Source organism: Akebia trifoliata, chromosome 10, assembly GCF_017979445.1.
Source record: "Akebia trifoliata isolate Shusen 1 chromosome 10, ASM1797944v1, whole genome shotgun sequence".
Classification (NCBI taxonomy): domain Eukaryota; kingdom Viridiplantae; phylum Streptophyta; class Magnoliopsida; order Ranunculales; family Lardizabalaceae; genus Akebia; species Akebia trifoliata.
Window position 1 is genome coordinate 3,920,127 of NC_141384.1, and position 21,917 is coordinate 3,942,043.

Here is a 21,917-nt window from a genome sequence, read left to right on the forward strand (position 1 = left end):
TTCCAATTATAAAACATGGAAAGACCAACTAAAAACTCTATATAACGACTTGTATAGATGATTTCAAACCAAAAAAACCATCCTTGATCAATTTTCATCTAGAAAACAAATTAAAATTTTGAAAAAGCCCTAACTTTTTTTACATACATCTTAAAAATGCTTGAGAAAACCCTTAATAAATAGCTTCTTCTTCCCTCTCAAATTGTTTCAATGGAATGAAGTCTTCGAAACTCAATTGGAATGTTGAAAATAATTTTAATTTTAATTTTACAAAAAATGATGAGTTTAAATGGTCAAGACAATTTCAGTTTTCAATAAGAGAAAAGTGAGGAATGTGGTTCAGGGACTAATTAGAAAGAAAAATTTTACTAAATGGATTATTCAGAAAAGATTTTTTTGCTTTGCTGTGGATTGTAATACCTTTCCGATAAAATTGGCAAGAATTTCGTTTGATGATGTATCTTGCTACAATATAAGATAATCTGATTTAATATTAGGGTGGGGACCCGTTAGTACCACCAACTTACCGATAAACAAAAATAGTGAACCCTGAATCGTAGGGACTAATTAGAATGAAATCCCTTTCCTAAGGCCCTTTAAATAATTTTCCCAAAAAAAAAAAATTAAATGACCTCCTCGTACCATGTTTAAACTTTAAAGGTCTACGGACGACTCAACTGGGTGGATACTCTTATGGAGTTGATCATCTAGTACTGATTGGATTTTATAACGTAAAAAATATATACTTCCAACACTCCATGGGATAATCGTACTCAAAAAGAATAAAAAAATTGCACTCTTTTGGAAGCTCTCTTTAACATTGTAATGTAATAAAAAAAAATAAAAAAAAAAGAGTCCTCATAATATGACTCAACAGGTGCCTACTCAATCGACTCCCTAACCTGATAATTTCGGGAATTGTAGATCTGCATACCTTGAGATACACGTTTGCACTTCCCCATAAAAAATGCTTCTTGAGGGAGTTGTGTATCTCGAGATGTACAGATTTACAGTTTCCAAACTTTTTCACGCCACAGCAAATTGATTAAGTATGCCACCTGGCAAGTCATATTATCATGATTCATAAAAAAACAAAACAAAACTTACAAAAGAGAGGTAACATTTTATGGTTGGAGTCTTAATATAAACTTCTTAGATGGTGATTTGGTGTTACATAATATATTTTATTATAATCTTATAATCTAATGGCGAAAAGTGACGTGAGAAACCCTCTCCAGATTGAAGCCTTAAAAGAAGCAGGTAAAGGTCAAGAGGATGAAATCCACTTTTCAAAGAAAATGGTGCTTAAGGTTGATTTTGGGATTATTTCGATAACTACAGCTGCGACATTTGCATTATTTCAACTCAACATCAATAGAAGTGATCAAACCATGAAGTTTGTCTACAAGGCCTGCGTCACCTCAATGTGTGGATCTTTTGTTAGCGCAGTTGTAGTAGTATGGTCCATCTTCATTTCAGCTGACAATTTTCTCATTAAGGTTGTGATCCTAAAATCAACCATCGGACTTGCTATCATTTTGATTTTGGTGGGTTATGGCTTGGCAGTAGTTCTCAATCTCCTCAGATTGGGGTAATTATCATATATATATATATATATATATTTGTTGTAGACTTTGGTGACCATAATATTATTATTACTAGAACTAAGGTGGCATATGCAAACCCACGTCTCTCGATGGTTTATTTGTAATTTAAAATGTTAATTAAGGGTTGGTTTTGACGAGTATGCTTTTAATTTTGAAAACTATATAACGGTAGATTGCAATTTTTGTATTTTTTATTATTACCAAAATGACCCTGATTATATTTAATTTAAATATATAAGTGAGGGTGCTTAAGACCACTCAAATTTGGGTGTCGAACCTCTTCTACTCCGCTTTCTTTCATTATAATAGTAAAGATTAGAAGGACTGGGTACTTCCATTACGATTATTCTAATCTCACTGTTTTGATGCTCTCTGTCAAATTTACGGCTGTGATAGGAGAAAAAACCCAAATTTTCTGAGGAATCAGTTTATGTTTCTAAGGGATCTAGTATGTTGATGAGAATCACAAAGATTATCACCCCATCTCTGATTTTGTTTCGTGGAGAGCCTGAAACATGGTTTGAAGTTAACCAACACTCTTTGGGTAGGGCTGTCAATGGGCCAGGCTTCAAAATCATGAATGGCCCAATATTAACCAGGCTTCAAAATCTTAGATCATCAACCCGTCCTTTCAAATGATCAGACTGGGCCAATTTCGAAACACCTTTGTTAAAGCCCTGTAAGGTCTGTAAAATAGTTAGATAGTATTGGGTTTTTTTTTTTTTTTTTTTTCTATTGTTGAGAGTCTTCCTTTGATAGCTCAACAAGCGTTTATGCGTGATAGGATGAATCTTCAATCCCCTAGACGTATGTAAAGTTGCAAATTTAATTACTTTTAATGAAATTTCGTTTGGTTAGCAACCAAAAAAAATTGTTTTGTGAGTGGGTCCTCAATAGTTCCATAACGTTTAGAGAGTACGTACCATGTGGGCAAAGCATATAATCACTTGATTAAAATTTGGGAGTTTAGTAGTCATCTATTTTCAAAACTTTTGATCAAGTAAAATATATACATAGATATTACAATAAATAAATAAAAATATCTTCTTTTTTTTTTGTAAATAATTTTTGAGAGATCATTGAATTTTATGCTCTGCATACATGTGGCACCTGATAGTGTTTTTGGATACGACATTGAGATAGATAGTTCTAGGTGTAATACCAGTTCTTGGTCTCCTGACTTAGCTCCTAAGCCCAAGCCTGGTCCCTAAACATTAATCAGGCCTAGTCCAGCTCTATAACAAAATGGACCAGGTACGACTTCCCAAATCTGGTCCACAACGTCATATAACAAAAGAGTTTCTATTTCTATCCATTATAATACAAATTCAAAGTCGACTGGAACCAATTGAATTGTTGTTTATCATTGTTCCAGTTGCTAGCCAGAATTTATAACCCACCTTAAACAATCACTGTGAATGGGGTTTAGCAAGGCCCAGAAATAGTATCCCAACCCGATCCACAATGGGCTGACCCAAAACTCGGCCCATTGATAGCCACTTTGGACAACCATCATACCAAAAACCAGCATGAATGGCCTTTTATAATTTATAGATTAGAGTGCCCCCAAAAAATTGCCTTAAATGGTTAAAAATCAGCTATGGAAAATGTTTAAAATTAGGGAAATTTACTTAAACGACTCTCATGGAAGGGTTTCTTTCTAAATAGTCCCTAAGTTTTGCGCAATAACTTGATAGAACATTTAGTAAACTTTTTCTTTTTTAATGGTCCCTCTTTTACTAGCTATCAAGTTCACTACTTTTTTTTTACTGTCGAGTTCACCAATTTTTATTACTGTCGAACTCCATGTTTTTTTATTTAGTGTCAAGTCCACAATTTTTATTGTCTAAACTCACCACTATTTACTATCAAGTTCACCACTTTTTTAATAAAAAGTGGTGAACTTGACACTGGTACAATCCACTAATTTTCAATTTTGGGTTTTTTCAATTACAATATATGAAAAGATTGACTAAAAACTTGAGATAACGACTTGTTTAGATGATTTCCACCCAAAAGAATCATTCTTGATCGATTTTCATTCAAAAATTAAAATGAAAAAAGTGAAAAAAAATCCTAATTTTTCACATACATTTTCAATGAAAATGACTTATTCTTTCTTCTTAAATCCTTCTCAATGGAATTGAGTCTCCAAAACTTGATTGAGATGCCAAAAATCTAACTTTTTATATAAAAACGATGAGTTTGAACAGTTAGGACATTCAAGTGTGAGAAATATGGGAAATGAAGTTCAGAGACTATTTAGAAAGGGAAAAATTTACTAAGTTGACCATTAAGAAACTGCCTAAAACTTATGGACTATTAAGAGTAATTTTCCCTTAAAATTAATGGTAATGAATGACAACCAAACTGATTTTTGGGTGTGTAGATCAGAATTACTTTAAGACACCACGAGTGATGATATTGTGATCAGGTCAAAGTAACAGTGGCATTATGAAACATTGATCATAGATCGAAAGGCTGATATTGAGGTGGCACCGTAATAAAGTACTACGAGCTTATGATATTAGCAACCTTGATCGACCAACAAGTGAAACTTGTAAATTGTATATTTCAATGAAAAAAAATCTGCTTGATCAATGATTTTAACCACTGGATTATTTTTTGATCCGAAAAGCTGGGGTTGAGTGGATCCCTCCCTTTAATTTATATATTACTCACGAGTATATTTACAAGATAGGTCATCAAGAATAGGGGCAGAGCCAGGATTTTTGGTCAATGGGGGGGCTAAGTGCCGACGATGGTTTATCATTAATTTTGTATTTTTGTTAAGTAATGTTGGACTCATCATTACAAATGATGATTGTCTAATAATCTTCATAATAAAGTTGCTAATTTGTAGGACATTATGTTTAACATATTTAACCTCATCTCCAATGGTTGTAAAGAACCCTTGATTTCTATACCCCAAAATTCATGCATCCTTCTTCTTCTTCAAAAATCCTATCTTGTTCCTAATGTTTATAGGTTTAAAGAAATAAAATCTTAAGTTTAAAGGCCTTACCCTAAAAACATTAAAGTTGTTAGGATAAAATTAATTTTTTTACCCCTATTGATCTCCTCTGAAATCCATCATCTTCCATTTTTATTAGAAATCAGTCATTTTTCTACCTAAAAACATCATGTACTTAATTTTTTTAAAATCCTATCTTTATTTTGATCGCTAAACTTATTTTTAATGAGTTCAATAACTCGATTCTGATGAGATTTGAACCTAAGTCTCTGATTTTACTACCTAAAATCCAAGGCACTTAAGACTAAAACGAAGGTAAAAACTTTACTCTAAACTTAAAATATTCTTATTTTGGGATGTAGTGAAGGGTTTTTAGTAGAAGATGAAGATGAAATTTCTTATTTTGGCGTGTGTTTTGTTTATTATTTATTTTTATTATTTTTGGTTCAGTGCTTGTGTGACTCTGCCCTCAATTTGAAAGACACATGTGCAGTCTCTAATGTCATAAAAAGTTGAGGGGGTTCAATATTCAATATATATATATTTTTTTCTAATAAAGTTGAGTGGGGGCTATAGCCCTATTGGGCCCTATGTAGCTCCGCCCCTGATCAAGAATAACATTCATGAGCTCTTGAATGAACCGTTTTCGGAACCATATAGTTAAGAATGGAATAATTTAGACAAAATTAATTTTCAAATGGAACCCACTAAAACGTTTCATTATCTTTTGCTTAACTTCTCTAATTGGAGAGAGAGAGAGAGAGATCAAAATTTAAGACATTGAATGGAGGATGTGTCAATATAACATAGTAAAATAACTAATAGTTTTGTAATTTTAAAAAATATTATAGAATCCTAGTCACGGTTTTCTAGATTTTGATCAAAATAATCTTAATTATATTAATTTATATTAAATTTCAATATTTAAAAATAGGGACATTTGTGGGATCCAAAATTTGGTGTCGAACCGCTTCACTTTGCTTTCTCTCATTATAATTTTGAAAAATAATATACTCATAATTTTGAAATGCTTTGATGTAACTCTCAATCCATTTCGAGGATTTACTAGAATGAACAATGAATGGAGTAGGAATTCTCAAGAGTCAAGCATAACTTTTGATCTGAGTGCCCCTTTCATCACTATATTATACTCATTCTATGTATTTCAACAGGATTTATCTAGTGTTAACCTCGACGTTTGAAATCAACCATTATAGTTGTTGACCTTGACAAATGTAATTGTTGACCTCGATGACTCAAATGTCGATCTCAACAACATAGTGCCACTGTCGATGATTTTTTTTTTTTTAATTTTAAAGACCCAAAATGCATATATGATAATGATGAAGTAGACACTTAGATCAAACATTACGACTCAATCTTTAAAATTATTCAATTTTATAGAATGTTTAAATAGATTGAAATTTACATCTTTGATATTTGAAATTATGAGTATATCATTCTTTAGTCATCATTTACCAACACAAATCATTTGGAATGGATTGCAATCAGGGAATTAGAGGATATATATATATACAGAGAGAGAGAGAGAGAGAGAGAGAGAGAGAGAGAATTCTCCTTAATTTTTCTCCATAAGTTATAATATTGCAAAAAATTAAAAATGATTTTCTTCGATGAACATTTTTATATAAGAGTCTTGATATTATCACATTATAAAAATATGGATTGTGGTGGACTGACCTCGTGAAAGTGGATAAGAATCATAATCACCCGTATCTCGATGAAAAGCATATGTGCTTCCCATACACTTCAGGCTAAGAAGTGCGATTTAAGGTTACAGCATGAGGTCACAAATCGATACAGTTAGTGAGTTAAAAAAATATTTTTAAAATGCCACGTGGCATAAAACGAGTGCCACCTGACCTTGGTTGGGATGAAGACACCTTACTTGATTGGGATGTGAGCATGCAATCATGTGTTTTCTATAAATATCCCTAAAAAAAAGCGTCTACTTTTTCCTTTTTGAAGGGTATTATTTGTTTTTTATCCCTGGTCGGCCCAACGAAGTTCAGATGTGATTGATACGGTATAGATAGGTGACGAAATAGGTGTTTTGGTACAGCGCCGAAGTACGAGATACTTATTCACCAATAAAGTATGTTTGGATAAAACGGCAGTCTTCTCTTCTGCTCCTCTCTTCACTCCCCCTCCAATTATCGCTCTGCAACTATCTTCAAGTAAGTCCATCCCTTTAAAAATCTACACTTATTTCTTCAATTTCGTGATTTGGGTTTTTTTCTCTCTCTTTTGTGAGCTGTAATTTCTTTTGTTGATAGATGAAAATTGATTTATTTCTATAATTATTGCACGAATTACAGTTGACACTCTTCTGGGTATTTTGATTAAGGCCAAAGACAAAGGAAAATCTGGAAAATGAGGTACCTTTATGTGCGAAAACTTGGGAATTTGAATTGCTTTTGATGGAAAAGGCCTTGTTTTGCAAACATGTTCAAGAACTCCAAGCTAAAGAGAAACTCATAAGTCAACTTTCTCTTATTTCGAATTTTCAAGGGAAGGGAAGGGAAGGGAAATATGTTTCTTCCCATCTCAATCGTTCTTTGAACACTGGAATATTTTCTTAATTATTTAATTTAAGATCACAGGATTTCTTCCCATCTCAATCGTTTTCAATTTGAAAAAAATATTCTTTGGGGATTTTTTTTTTAACCCCATTTTAGTCTTTCAGTGGGCACTTAAAAGTGTTAAACGTGGTTGGACATTAAAATTTTGTTGAATAATTATAAGTTATGCTTTTGGTTGAATGGAGACACTTGCAGACTTGCTTTAGGAAAATGCTAATCATGAGGAATTGAGATATGCTGTTAACCAAAACGAGTTTTAAAACCATGGCTGCTAAACCTATGGCATGATGCCACACGAGAGAAGATGATTATGAGGTTAAGATTTTATATTTTACCCTTTTCTTGTAAACGTGACGTAGTGCATTCATTTATCAGCTTAGCACACCTGTTCATTAGCAGCAAATTCGGACTCAGTACTATTGAGATGGGAAGAAAGACGCGTGTTTCCTATATTTACTATTACAATTATGGGACCTCATTGTTTCAACTTGAGGCAAAGAAGACTTACGGCAAAGCCATAACCCAGTACAGTCAGGACAATAGCAAGTACGATGGTGGATTTGAGGATGATAATAAGCTTGCCCAGAAAGCTGTAATTTGTGGTGAGGACGACTATCACCACTACAGCTGCACATATAAAAGATGCGGACAATGAGGCAGCGCAAGCTACATAGACTAACTTCATCGTTCCATTGCTTGTTTTACTGATGCCCATTTGAGATAAACCACATGCCCCAGCTAGAGAGAACGGAATAATCCATGAAGCAGCCCCATTCACCTTCTTCGAAAATCGAGTTACAATTTCTTGAGCTTCAGCTGACTCAACCTGGAGAGGATCTCATATATTAGTTGTCCAAGCCTTCATTGGGATGACAGCACCCTCCACAATACGTTATTCAATTTGTGAGGAAATCAAGTAGCGTAATTAGACCTCCAATACGTTATTCACCTTTTCTGCATTATTTGTTGTTGACAAATAACGGTGAACTAGAATGTTATGAAAAGGCTCTGTAGGTTGACACTACGGAAAAGTTGGAGTGACATGGATTCTTTTTTATCAAATCAAACATAAGATTTGGTTCAATTCATCAAAAGAAGGGTTGTCTTACATTGTAAATGGGTTTAAAGATTAAAAGAGGATCATATGCTGGTACTAATTGATACAAGGTGAGGTTGTTGTTGAAGGCTTTCAATAGAAAATGAGTTGATTGTCTAAAAAATTTTCTCATATGAATATTGTGCCTGTAGAAGATTTACAGTTAGATGTAAAAATTATTTTTCTTCAATGTAATTTAGAAGATGGTATTTACATGTGTCAGCCATAGGGATAAGTTGTATCTGGGAAGAATAATATAGATTATGGCACGTAAACTCAAGATGAGTTTATATGGTTTGAAGCAGGTCCATACACAATGGTATAAGAAATTTGTCAATTTTATATCTATTAGTGATTTTAGCAACTGTCCTGTTGACCGTTGTTATTTGAAGAAGTTTAAAAATTGTTCTCTCATACATCTCTTATACGTAGATGATATGCTTGGTGTAGAGTCAAACATGCATGAGATTTTAAATCTTAAGGAACAACCGTTAAAAGAATTTTAAATGAAGAATTTTGGTGCTGCAAAGCAAATTTTTGGTATGCGAATTAATAAATATAGGAAAAATAGAAAGTTAAGTCATCAAAGACTGAGTATGTTTCAAAGGTACCTGAGAGGTTCAACATAGAATTTGCTAAACTAGTTAGAACACCCTTGGCAAATGGCAAGCTACTTCAAACTTCCAAAAGAACATGGAGTGCGCTAAGATTCCATATACCTCAACAATTGGCAGCTTAATGTATGTTATGGTTTGCACAACCCCAAATATTTCTCAAATAGTAGTAGTTTTGAGAAGATTCATCAAGAAATGAGTATTAGGAAGCTGTGGAATGGATTCTCAGATATTTGAGAGATACTATTGATGTAGCAGTATGCTATGAGGTATCCATTTACTTTGGGCAGTGCAACAGTCAATTGGTCTCACAATTGCAAAAGATAGTTACAACCTCAACATCAAAATCAAAGTATGTCATTCACCAGAAGTAAATGATATGGTTGCAATGTTTCTTGAAAAAAAAATTAGGTGAGCAAGAAAATTGCAAGTTGTATAGTGACAGTCATAGTGCAAAGAACTCAGCCTTTCATTCAAGGACCAAGCATATAGATATTAACAACTGTTTCATAAGATCTATATTGGAAGATAGGTTGTTTACTCTGTAAAAGATTTATACGAGTGAGAATCTTATGGATATGTTTACAAAGGTGCTTACTATGAGGAAGTGAAGTCATATTCAGTTTCTATTGGTCTTCAAGAATCGAATACAAAAAAAAAAAAAAAAAAAAGATTCATGTTAAAATTGTTAGGAAGGCGTTGTTTCTCAGATGCAGCATGTGGTAGTGGAGACACTCTTGACCAATCTGCAAGTGAGAGATTGTTGTGGTTTGTGGAGCCTAATGGTACTGATTAATTAGAAGGTATTGTTAACTAAACCACACATCCTACCGGTTGAGTTCAACGCTGAGCTTGCTGGGGGGTTGGAGTAGGGGACAATGGCCCCTTTATCTGGAAGGCAGGGGTTCTTAGGGGCATTTTAGTAATTTTAATGATATTATGTAAAACCTTATTTAGGTTTTCTTGGGGTATATATATCTATTTTCGGTGAAAGGGTGCAATATGTATTTACGAATTTCCTCTTCATAATTGAATCGGTGTGATCCGTGGAAGTACCTCAATCTTGAGGGAAACACGTAAAGAAAATTAGGTTCCATGGGACTTACTGTTCGATAACTAAATTTGTCTACATGGTAAAAAAGAGAGAACATTAGTTTTATTTTTAAATGAAATTAGGTTCCAGGGACTTACTGATTGATCAGGGTCAGGAGCACCAATACTTGAACTTGTCTACATGGTAAAAAGGAGAGGGAATTAGTTCTATTTTAAATTAAATTAGGTTCAATGAGACTTACCAAAGTTAGGTTCCATGGGACTCACTGGTCGATCAGGTTCAGGAGCTCTAATAATGGAATTTGTCTATGGTAAAAAACATAGAAAATTAGTTTTTTTAATAAATAAAATTAGATTCCATGGGACTTGCTAAAACCAGGTTCCATGGGACTTACTAATTGATCAGGTTCATGAACTCCAATTCCGGAACTTGCCTACATGGTAAAAAAAGATAGGAAATTAGTTCTCATTTTAAATGAAATTAAGTTCCATGGGACGTACTGAAATTATGTTCCATTGGACTTACTGATTGGTGAGGTTCAAGTGCTTCCATATCTAAACTTGTCTACATGGTGAAAAAGAGAGGAAATTAGTAACCATTTTTAAATGTTATTAGGTTCTGTGGGACGTACTGAAATTAGGTTCCATAGGACTTCTAATCGATCAAGTTCAAGACCTCCAATACTTGAACTCATATGGTAATGTGTGTGTGTGTGTGTTTTAATGAAATTAGGTTCCATGGGGCATATTGATCAATCAGATTCAAAAGCTCTAATACTGGAACGTGTCGACATGGTAAAGTAGAGAGGAAATTAGTTAGTATTTTAAAATGAAATTAGGTTCCATGGGACATACTAAAATTAATAAGTTCCAATGGACTTACTGATCGATCATGTTCAGGATCTCCAATACTTGAATTTGTCTGCATGGTAAAAAGGAGATGAAATTAGTTCTATTTTTTTTTTTTTTTTTTTTTAGTGAAACGCTCATCTCGCTTCAAACTTTTCATAGAGCCCTCTTCTTTGGATAATATGTGGTGCCTCTATCTTTTTGTGAATATTTGAGATGCCCCTACATTTTAAAATCGAAAACATGCCTCTTGACTTTGGTCTTCTTTATAGTCTAAGGAAAAGAGACCTAAATAAACACCCTTGATATTTCTTTCCCAAATAATCATCTGATGACGACCATGACAATGATGATGATGGTGATAGTGATGGTGTTGGTGGTGATGATGATCATGACCACGAATGACAATGGTGATTGTGAAAACAAGGACAATGGTGCTATTTTTTTTATTGGCTATTAGTTTATAAGACAAGACCAGGGTCAAGGGTTAATGTCATTAATTTTAAAATGAAAGGGGTATCCCAAATATTAATGAAAAAGTAGGGGCATACATAAACACAATGGTTACTTAATTAGTGTCATGTAAGGAAGATAGTTCCTCACAAAATTTTATAGCGGCTTAGCCACTTCAAAGCTCAAAGTTGGACTCTAGCTTAGTAAGCTTACCTGTGGATCATGATGATGTTGTTGATCACCTCGAATTAGATTCCCCAAGGACCCGTATGGCATCATTACCCAAGTTCTTACGGTTGCGATTACATTTGCTAGTTGATCAAGCCACGGATTCATGTTGTTAACTACCATAATAAAATAGGAAGTTAGGGAAATCGGAAGGCGAATAACAAGGTTCCTATACTTCCAGTATGTGTTGTAGTTAGGGATGCAATTTGGTTCAGTTTGATTCGATTTGAGGTTAAATTAGAATCGAATCGACATAGGTCAATTCCACTAAATAAGACTTAGAACCGAATCAAATTCCATTGAAACCAAGCCGAACTAAAGTTGATTTAGTTCTGTTCGATTCTATGGGTTGTCAACATTTTATAAATTGTAAGTAATGTTTTTTAATGTAAAAAGACAAACATATAATAAAAATAAAATTTCAAACAATAAATAACCAATTTATCATAAAAAGTCATTAGTTTATTCATAAAATATCACTCATGTGTGTCCTAATTATTAAAATAATTCAAAATAATAATTATATACATAAATTTATTTCTTGCATAAGGGATTGGTTCTCGGTTTGGTTCGGTTCTATAATAATTCATAATAATAATTATATTTATAATAATTTATTGGATTTCATTAAAGAAATTATTTAAATTAAAAAAAAAAGTCCTTTTATACCACTTACAATAACATGCATAAATTTACAAAAACACCCCTATGAGGAAGGATATTTCTTAATAACACTGATGAGGGGTATTCTTGTAATTTTAATATGTGCGTAAATATTTCTTTGATGAGATTTATATTTTGTGAATAAATATCCATGTTATTTAATTTAGGTGATTCATGCAAATTTCTTTGATGAAAGTATTTGGTGAAATTTCATAAAGGATTTAGTTAATTTGGGCAAATTTAATTTTTGTGCACTACAAAATTTTGCACTGTAAAACCAAACGCCTATAACATTGATTTCACAAAAACATTGGATTGAAGATGATGTTAAATAGATTAAATTTAATTCAATATAGAAATTTAAGAACTTGAACAGAGTCTAATTTTACGAAGAAAAATTATGGATTTTTGACTTCAAAATCAAAATGAGGGTATTTAAAATAATTTTTACCAACTTAGAAAGAAAAACAAAGTCAAAGTATAAGGGTTATAACACAAACTTAAAAACATAAAACATAGGGCTAACTCAAATATTCACCCAGCTTCATCAATTTAAAAGCATGGAGGAATCAAATATTTACTAAAATATAAAGGGGCTTTAAATGATCCAGAATATTTAATGGGTAACAAAGACAAATGTCTAAAATATCAAACGAATTAATGGTTAAAATATATCTTTATTTTTTTTAATTTTAGGTAGTGTTGTTTTAAAACATGGCGAGTCACGTCAATACTCGGCCAACTCGACTCGGTGTACAAATCCATGAAGTGGATAGAGAGACAGTAGAGACAGCATTAAAACGTTGAATCAAGAGTTACGAGCAGAGGATCAAAACTTAGGAATCAATTTTTTTATTCATCAAATCTCGCTCAAATCGATTTGGTTTGCCATTCCAGATGTGACGGGGAGAGAGAGAGAGAGAGAGAATCTAAGTCAAGTCTTTTTTTATTCATTTGTTGAGTGAGTCAAGTCAAAAAGTCGGCTAACTTGGAGGCACGGCGGGGGCAAATAAGGAGCTCGTGGGGGCAATTGCCCACAGAACTTTGAGACACTCCTATATTTTTAATTAATTATATTTCTCATTTGTCCTCATTCCTTCATCTCTCTCCCCATTTACCCCCACACTCTCACCTCCCACTAATTTTTACCCCCACACCCTTACCTCCTTGTATTCAATTCTTCAATTATACAACTAATCATAATTTACCCCCGTTACAAGAAAATCCTGATTCCGCCCCTGCTTGGAGAGAGGGGGGGAGAGAGGATCAAAACTTGGAATGAAGTGTTTTATTCATTAGCGAGTTACGTCAAAACTTGGCCAACTCGACTTGTTATACCATTCCAAGATGTGGAGAGAGAGTGAGAGAGGAGATCAAAACTTGGAACCTAGTCAATTAAAAACTCCGCCAACTCGACTCATTGTACCCACTAAACCATGGATGAAGTGCTGGTGAGAGTGGATCAAAACTTGGAATTAAGTCTTTTATTCATTGGCGAGTGGAGTCAAAACTGGAGCAACTCAACTCGGTGTGCTCACTAAAACCCTGGATGAAATGGTGTTGAGAGAGAGAGAGAGGATAAAAACTGAGAATAAAGAGTGATGAATAGAGGATGAAAACTTGAAATCAAATCTTTTATTCATAGGAAATTCAATTCCTATTAAGACGAAGAGACAACACAATTCCTTAAATCCCTCAACACTTTTAATGATGTTTTAACAAATAAAGAAGAAGAGTGATTATGTGTTTCTCTTTATTTTATTAAAGTATTATTGGAAGTACAACGAAAACCAATCCTTCCTTACCTCAATGCACAGCTTCCACACGTAAGAGTTCACCTCTCGTGATGTCCTGTGTCTTCTTCGCAGATGCAAAACTACTCTCTTTCTTTAGTAATGAAACTAGAGGGATAAAATCTACTTTTCGACAAAAAGTGCCACAGTGGCAGGTGAATGAAGCAGTGTAGAATTTTATATGGTCACTAAGCACCTCCAAGTTTTTGTCATTTCAGCATTTTCCTTAACTTTTTGTTTTATTTTTAAAAAGCGGATAGTTTCCTTACGGGTTTTTTATCTCCCTATTGTTCCCTTCAAAGAAGACGGAGCCATCCATACCTCCAAATGCCTACATTTTTCTTGACTGCCTTCTTATCTAATCTAATTTATTAATGCAGAATGACTTAAACGCTCTCATCTTTTGACCCGATACTGAAAGCCCTTTGATTTCTCTTTCAAATATCATATTAAACCTCTTGGTTGAAAAATAAATTAGCTTATTTTTCAACCTAAAAATTAGTTTATTTTAATCTTCAAACTTAAAGAATAAGATAAGATTGTTGAAGTAAAATATGAAGATATTTTTTGATAGAAAATTCCGTAATTTCCTATTAGGGATCAAGATGAGATAAAAAACGAGGTAGTGAAGATGAGATTAATACATTAAATTTAGGAGTTGTGCTAGAGTGAGTGAGTGATTGTGTGGGACACTACATTAGACATTGTATTGACATGGCGGTGTGTGCATGATCATAGATGTTTTTCACTTGTATCTTAAGGAAAAATATCTATGGTTTTGTGCACACTTCCAAGTCAGAACAATGTCTAATGCAATGTCCTGCATAGTCACTTCAACATTTTCTTAAATTTAATTTACTATAGAAATTGAAGAGCTTCTGGGAAAGGAGATGAGCACAAGCTTGGGAATTTTGAGTTTCTTAATGGCTTTAAATATAGTGGGAGACTGAGACGACTCCACCAACGAGACGGATTGGCAAGTCGTCTCAAACAGTGAAACCATACTAAAAAACATAGGTACAAGTGATATAAACGTGCTAAAAATTTATTGTAATTTGTTTTAGTAGCATTTACATATATGAGAAGTAAAAGAAAACATTATATGCATCATATCTTAAAAAAAATAGACTTCTAATTCAAACTTGTATGTGAACTACTTAATAAATCAGTATATGGTGTACCATTTTATTCGAAGTAGTTCACACATTTCACATATCTAATGCAATACAATAACATCTCTCAACATTAAATAATTATTCAAACATTTAGACCAATTTATTAAAATATTTTGAGTTGAGGATATAATTAGAAAGCCACCCTTAACTGATTCTATAAATACTAAAGCCTAGACATTTGGAAAAAGCCTAAATCATTTTTTCTATATAAAAAAAAAAGCTCCATCTCTAAAGAAGAAGAAGCTTACAAGCCCTCCTCCAAAGAAGCAATAAAGATTAACAACACTTGGAAACCAACATTCAAAAAAGATGAAATGCGAAACCCTTCTTCAAAGACAAAAAATCACATTGTCAACCGATAAGACGCAAAGTTCGGAAAGAAGAAAATTAAACATCATCATCTTTAAAGATTCGATTGTTAATCAGAGGAGGTTACTTCATCTAGTGAGTGTACACAGAATTGTATCATCATCATTTTCATCAAAGATTAATAAAATCATTTGTCGTCTTGTTTCGTTCATCCATAGGAATAGATCACGAAATTTGTTGTTGACAATACATATAGAAATAATATATTTCAAACACATGGACCAAGTCTCTATTGAATATAAAGATATATGTATGGTACCAGACCGATTCAATAACATATCAAAACCCAAATCTTTGATTCAGATCTAGAATTTTTTAATAGGATTTCGGATTTGATATGATCTATTGAGAACCCTATATCCCTTTGGATATCGATGAACATTTTAGATAACTTGATTGTCAAACAGAAAATGTATCCTTGACTTCGGTTTTCTTTGAGAGACAAATAAATGACCTAAATGTCTTTGTCATCTTCAACCTTCCAAAAACCCTTCATCTACAAATTCTTCAACCTATAAGTTAAATTCATTCCAAAAACTCTAAGCCGACTATGTTATTCATAATTTCGACCTGATTAACACTTTTGGCGCATCATGAGGGGTGGTTAGTGAATCGACATGGCGTCAAAAGTGTTAGTCATGGTGGGAGCTTGACTAGATTCTTTTATGTCTACTTAAACCCTTCATCAATTTATGTTCTTTAACCTCTTTTCAAAAACTCTTATTTTCTTATACAAAAATACATTATGTGATATCTTCCCCAAAAATCCCATCTCCTTCTTGAGGTTTGAAGGTTGATGAAGATAAAATATTGAGGTTGGGACATGTGGCCAAAACTTTTTACTAAATTATGTTTCAAATAGTTGAGGTTGGGGAAGAAAAATAAAGAGGTAAGTTAAATATTTATAAAATTGGAGGGGTATGTCTAAAATCTAAAGCACCTTCAAAACGTTAAAGAAGTAAATAAAGAACTCAAAAATGAGTCAATACATAGGGTTAATTAACTGGTCTATTTTCTACTTGAAAGAAATTGAAATTCTCACGGAGAGACCCCAGAGGCTTGAGACAAAATTTCAATGAGTCTAATCTATGGTAAGTGTAGACACCCCAATTTAAACGGGTCCTACTCGAAAATGGTTGAAAAATCTCTAGGGATACATTTTCCCACTATAGTCGTTCATTTGACACTTTATTGTTAAGCAATATAACTTTACAAAAGTAGACTTTTATTTAAAACACAAGTTGTTTAAAACCTTAATAAATTAGTGTATTATGGATATAGTACACGAATCAATCCTTCATTAGAAGTCATTATTTTTAGGGTGAATTATCATTTCTTGAGTTGAAAATGAGATATTTACGATTCCGGTTAGTTTTCATTTTAATTACTAAAACGTGACCAATCACGTTTTCGTTAAAAAAATTCAGAATGAAGTGACTAATTCTAGTCTCCAACATACAAAATCTATATTTCTACGATAGACTACTCTCTCAGGCAGATATTTGAATTTGATTGGAGATGGAAGACAATACTTTTGATTCTCTGGTAAGAATTATCATGATCACCGAATCAGATCTTCCTCTCAAGATTGTTTAGACATCACAAACAAGAAGATGAATCATCTTTATTTTCAATTTCTGATTTTGCATCCTCACTTTCATCTTCGTTTTTCCCACAATCAATTTCTCTAGATGTCCAATGGCATTGGTAGCATCTTTGTTTCCATCTTTCTCCTCTTGAGATTCAACAAATTGTTGAACCAAATCCATGAAGTGGTTGCAATTTCAAACATAAAACTATTGTCAATAAGTAGACAGAAGAACAAAAATGAAAAAAATGAAAAAAAACAATCTCTAAGTAGAGATGAACCAGGTAAATCTCTCTCTCTCTCTCTCTCTCTCTCTCTATTTATCTTTGACTTTATTGTTGAACGTGTGAACCCGTAATGAAATTTTTAACATGTTTTTAGTCAATTTCTTGATTGGATTGTTTTTTATTTGTGATATACTTATGTAGATGATGCTTGTTATAGGTCAATTTCTTTGTTTGTTAAATCTGATTTTAGATTTAGATTTAGATTTCATTAAGAATTAATGTAGTGCTTTGTATTTTGTACATATTATTTTGGATATTAGATACATCCTTTAGAACTGTTGAGATCAATAGCAGCAATTATAGAAGTAGAATACAATAAAAAGTACATGGTGAATTAATTTGGAATTTATACATGGAAGGATTACAATGGAAAAAAAAATCTGACTAAGTTTTACTAAATTGTCGACTAAGCAATTTGTTTTCCCATTAAAAGCAATTATCATCTAATTATAATACATTGAAGAGGAATGACATCTTCAATCACAAGAAATCCTTGTTCCAAAGAGGATTTCTGAGACAACTAACAATCATAAATGACGTTTTAATGGTAACTAGAGATAAATTTCATATTTTAATAAATACGAAATAACCACTAGTGAGACAAAGTGGTTCATGTTGTTCTCACTGTTGTAATGGCCAGAGTAGCCACTATACTTGTGTTAAGTCATTATTTGTAAGCTTGAATATGCTCTTAAACCTCAATTATTTCTTATTAATTGCTCAATAATTTAAGAGTGTATGGAACTCAATTTTTAGGTTACTAAAAGATAAAAATGATCTCTCTAAAGTCTTGAGAAATACTCAACATCAATCCTCATAGAATAAATATTATTAGGCAGATATGTATGATCTCTCTTCTAATGTGTAGGTGTTGAAGGTTTTATGCATTTTTGTTGGGTTCTTATTTTTTAGTGAAATTGTTAAAAAAAGAAGTTTTTTTTTTTTTTTTAATTAAATACTATTTGTTTTAAAAAAAAATTATGTTTTTTTAAAAGAACGTTTTACTTTTGACAACCTATCACCCAAAAAGTTTTGCAGGACCTTTCTGTTCCCCTTGCAAACAATCGTAAACGCAATGTTTTACACTTATGAGTTCTTGCAAAGCAACCAAACATGGATCTAATTAGGGTATTCTTGGGGTTTTAGTTGAAAAGATTGGGTATGGGTTTAGGTGGGATCAGGGTCTAATTGAAGTTTCTTGGATTGGTTGAAAAATTATGATTGTTAGTCAGAATTTGGGGTTCATTAGGGATTCTGGAATACTTCTGTTCTGGTTAGACTTGATTTTGTACACTAGGAAAGATACATACATTTTTGGGAAAAAAAAATAGTTTCATGTAATAATCATTTTCCTTGAGGGTAACAATCCTAAGAAAAGAACATTTGTGTCTCTATATCTCTCCTCCCTTTAAATAAATATAAATACAAAAGAGAGAAAGAATGGTCTTTGGGTTACAAAACCGTGCTTGAAGATAAAGAACGTGTGTATCACTCTGACGCGTTCCGTTGCGCCTTCGAAGAAACATCCGATATTAAACACGGCGTGTTTTTCTTCTAATATAAAATTGTTTATATTTCTACGTGTTGTAATATTATTGGTTTAAACACCATTGACAATTTAATTATATCCTGCCTGGAGATTGAGATGATGCCACGTCATTAATACTCAAACGCTGACCACCACCGGCTTCCAGTTGCTTTACTTTTCTTTGGTAAGCGTTTGCGAGCGTAATGTTATGTGCATTCGTGTGACGTTAGTAGTCAACGAGTGGAGTTCGCTATCCCCTTCAATTACAATACTATACAATACATGAGTGAGCCACTCATTTTTAATATTTTTTTCATAAATAAAAAACATAAAAAATATAAATATAATAATTATAAAAAATATAATTTTTTAATTAATTATTTAAAAAAATAATAATAAGTACTTACACTATTTAAAGAGACATACTTGCTTCAATTTAGCATCAATTTTTTTAATATAATAATTATTAGAAAAATATTTTTTAATTAATAGTAAAAAAATGTAAAAAATATAAATATAATAATTGTTAAAAATTAATTAATTAATTAAAAAAATAGTAAGAAAATTACTTATGACATTTGAAGAGACTATTTAAAAAAGATTTTTTAATATAATTAAACAATTGTTAGAAAAATAATTTTAATTAAATTTAAAATTATTTTTTAATATAATACTTGTTAAAATTTAATATTAAATTATTTTTTTAAAGTAAAATCATGTCATATCTTTAATTTTTTTTAGCAACATTATAGATTACAATTTGTTAATAATTTAATTTTTAATTATTTTTTTATGAATAGAAAACGTAAAAAAAAAAAGTGTAAATATAATAATTGTTAAAATTATCATTTTTTTTATTAATTATTTAAAAATAAATAGTAAGAAAATTACTTACACCGTAGTAATATTTTTTTTAATATAATAATTGTTAAAATTTTAAAGGAAAATCCGTCTATATCTTCAATTTTCTTATTTTTAACAACATTAATATTTAAAAATATTTATTAATATAATAATTATTAAAAATTAATTTTTTTTAAAAAAATCACCGTAATATCTTCATATTCCTTACTTTTAGTAACATTAATATTTAAAAATATTTGCTAATATAATAATTTTTGTATTTAGCAACATTACTATTTAAAAATATTTTTTACTATTTAATTGTTAATAATTTAATTTTTAATTATTTTTTTATAAATAGAAAACATAAAAAAGGTGTAATGGTTAGAAAAATATTTTTTAATTAAATTGAAAATTATTTGTTAATATAATAATTGTTAAAATTTAATATTAAACCATTTTAAAGTGACGTGCTTAAAGTGAGCATCAAAATTTTTTTTATTATAATAATTGTTAGTAAATATTTTTTAATTAAATTTAAAATTATTTGTTATTATAATAATTGTTAAATTTAATATTAAATTGATTTTTTAAAGAAAAATCATGTTTATATCTTCAATTTTTTTAGTAACATTACAATTTAAAAATATTTATTAATATTTAATTGTTAATAATTTAATTTTTAATTATTTGTTAATCTAAATCACCTTCAAAATGTTAAAAAAAGTAAATAAATAACTCAAAAATGAGTCAATACATATATAGGGTTAATTAACTTGTCTATTTTCTACTTGAAAGAAATTGAAATTCCTATAAAGAGCCCTCAAAGGCTTGAGATAAAATTTCAATGGGTCTAATTTATGATTAGTGTAAACACCCCAATTTGAACGGGTCTCACTCGAAAAAGACTAAGAAAAAATGTATTTTTATTACAAACACTGTCAATGGGCTTAAGGGCCCAAACCCTCAAAATTGCTTGTTTTATTTAGAATCATGGACTAGGGCCTCTTTTCTTGGCCCATGGGCTAAAGATGGATCACCTCCCACCATTAACTTACACTCTCACCACCTCACCGCTCAACCCAATCCAATCCAATCTTATACATACTCTAACCTAATCAAACTCAACCCAACCCCTAAACCCATTAGACCTATAACCTCACCCAAAACCATTATTCTAAGTCAAACCCCTATTTTAGTCCAAATTAATTTCCATGTCCATGATAATAACCAATCAAGATTTATACAATCAATTAGGAAACTGGTCACCACCACAACCCACCCCCCAAAATCATTATACTCAAACTTATCATCACCCCTAAGAACTATACAACCCATACCACAACCCACACCTCATGTCATAACTACTCTTATCATTCTATCAAAAACAACCTAACGAACACCCTTTTTCCTTAATCAACTCATCTAATACACACCTTCATACCTTCGAGATACTTGTCACTATTTTCTCCATTATTCCAAAATATCCACAACTACCCCCCTTACATAACTATTCTTTTAACTAACACACACACACACTCATTAACCCCACCTAACATTCAACTCATATGGGTTGAAAATTCCTACCCATTTGGGTCAAAAGTGATCCATCTCTACTACCTTCCACATATATCCCTCCTCAACATCAAAATAACAACCCTCCAATGTATATATATTATGCCATTATCTTTTAATCATTTATCTTTGACATTTTCTATCCCTAAAAGTAACTCTCAACACTTATATAAAAAAAAACTCTCTTTCCCTCTCAAAAACCCATGCTCGAAAATTCCCACCCCTCATGTCATCTCTCTCAATTCTCTCATCACTTTCAACTCTCATTTCTCCCAATTTTTTTTTTTAAAAAAAAAAAAAGAACTCTTCAACCCACTCAACTTTCAACACAAAAAGTCCATCAACCATCAAGTTTTACACTACAAGTTATTTTATTTTTATTTTTAGAAAGCCTCAAAGATTTAATGCTCCTCCTTTGCTACTTTCGGCAGATCGGACTTCGGTTCAGTCTTAAAAGTAGGAGTTATAACCATTTTAGAAAAGAAAATTAGTTTAACCCCTTTAAGTTTGAAGATACAAATTTTTCTTCTCTATAGATTTTCTCTCTCAAAATTTATAAAAATGAAAAATGATCATTTTTTAAGATTATAACCTATTGTAGAAGGAATAGGGTGCCTAA

The 21,917-nt window shown here is 31.7% G+C and overlaps 1 protein-coding gene across 6 annotated transcripts in view; it reads left to right on the forward strand.

Moving 5' to 3' along the window:
• LOC147392837 (uncharacterized) overlaps positions 1 to 8,794 on the forward strand; it is a 39,651-nt gene extending 30,857 nt beyond the window's left edge. For 2 of the 6 annotated variants that reach the window (XM_086455982.1, XM_086455983.1), the window contains exons 3-5: positions 6,677 to 6,779; positions 6,950 to 6,980; positions 7,560 to 8,794. In XM_086455982.1, the coding sequence (XP_086312108.1) occupies positions 6,677 to 6,779; positions 6,950 to 6,980; positions 7,560 to 7,839 (414 nt within the window). In that variant the 3' untranslated portion in view covers positions 7,840 to 8,794. Of the gene's footprint in view, positions 1 to 6,675; positions 6,780 to 6,920 lie in introns of those variants that run through there. The other 4 variants (XR_015182151.1, XR_015182153.1, XR_015182150.1 and 1 more) reach the window with 4 other exon arrangements.
• The last annotated feature ends 13,123 nt before the right edge of the window (positions 8,795 to 21,917 follow it).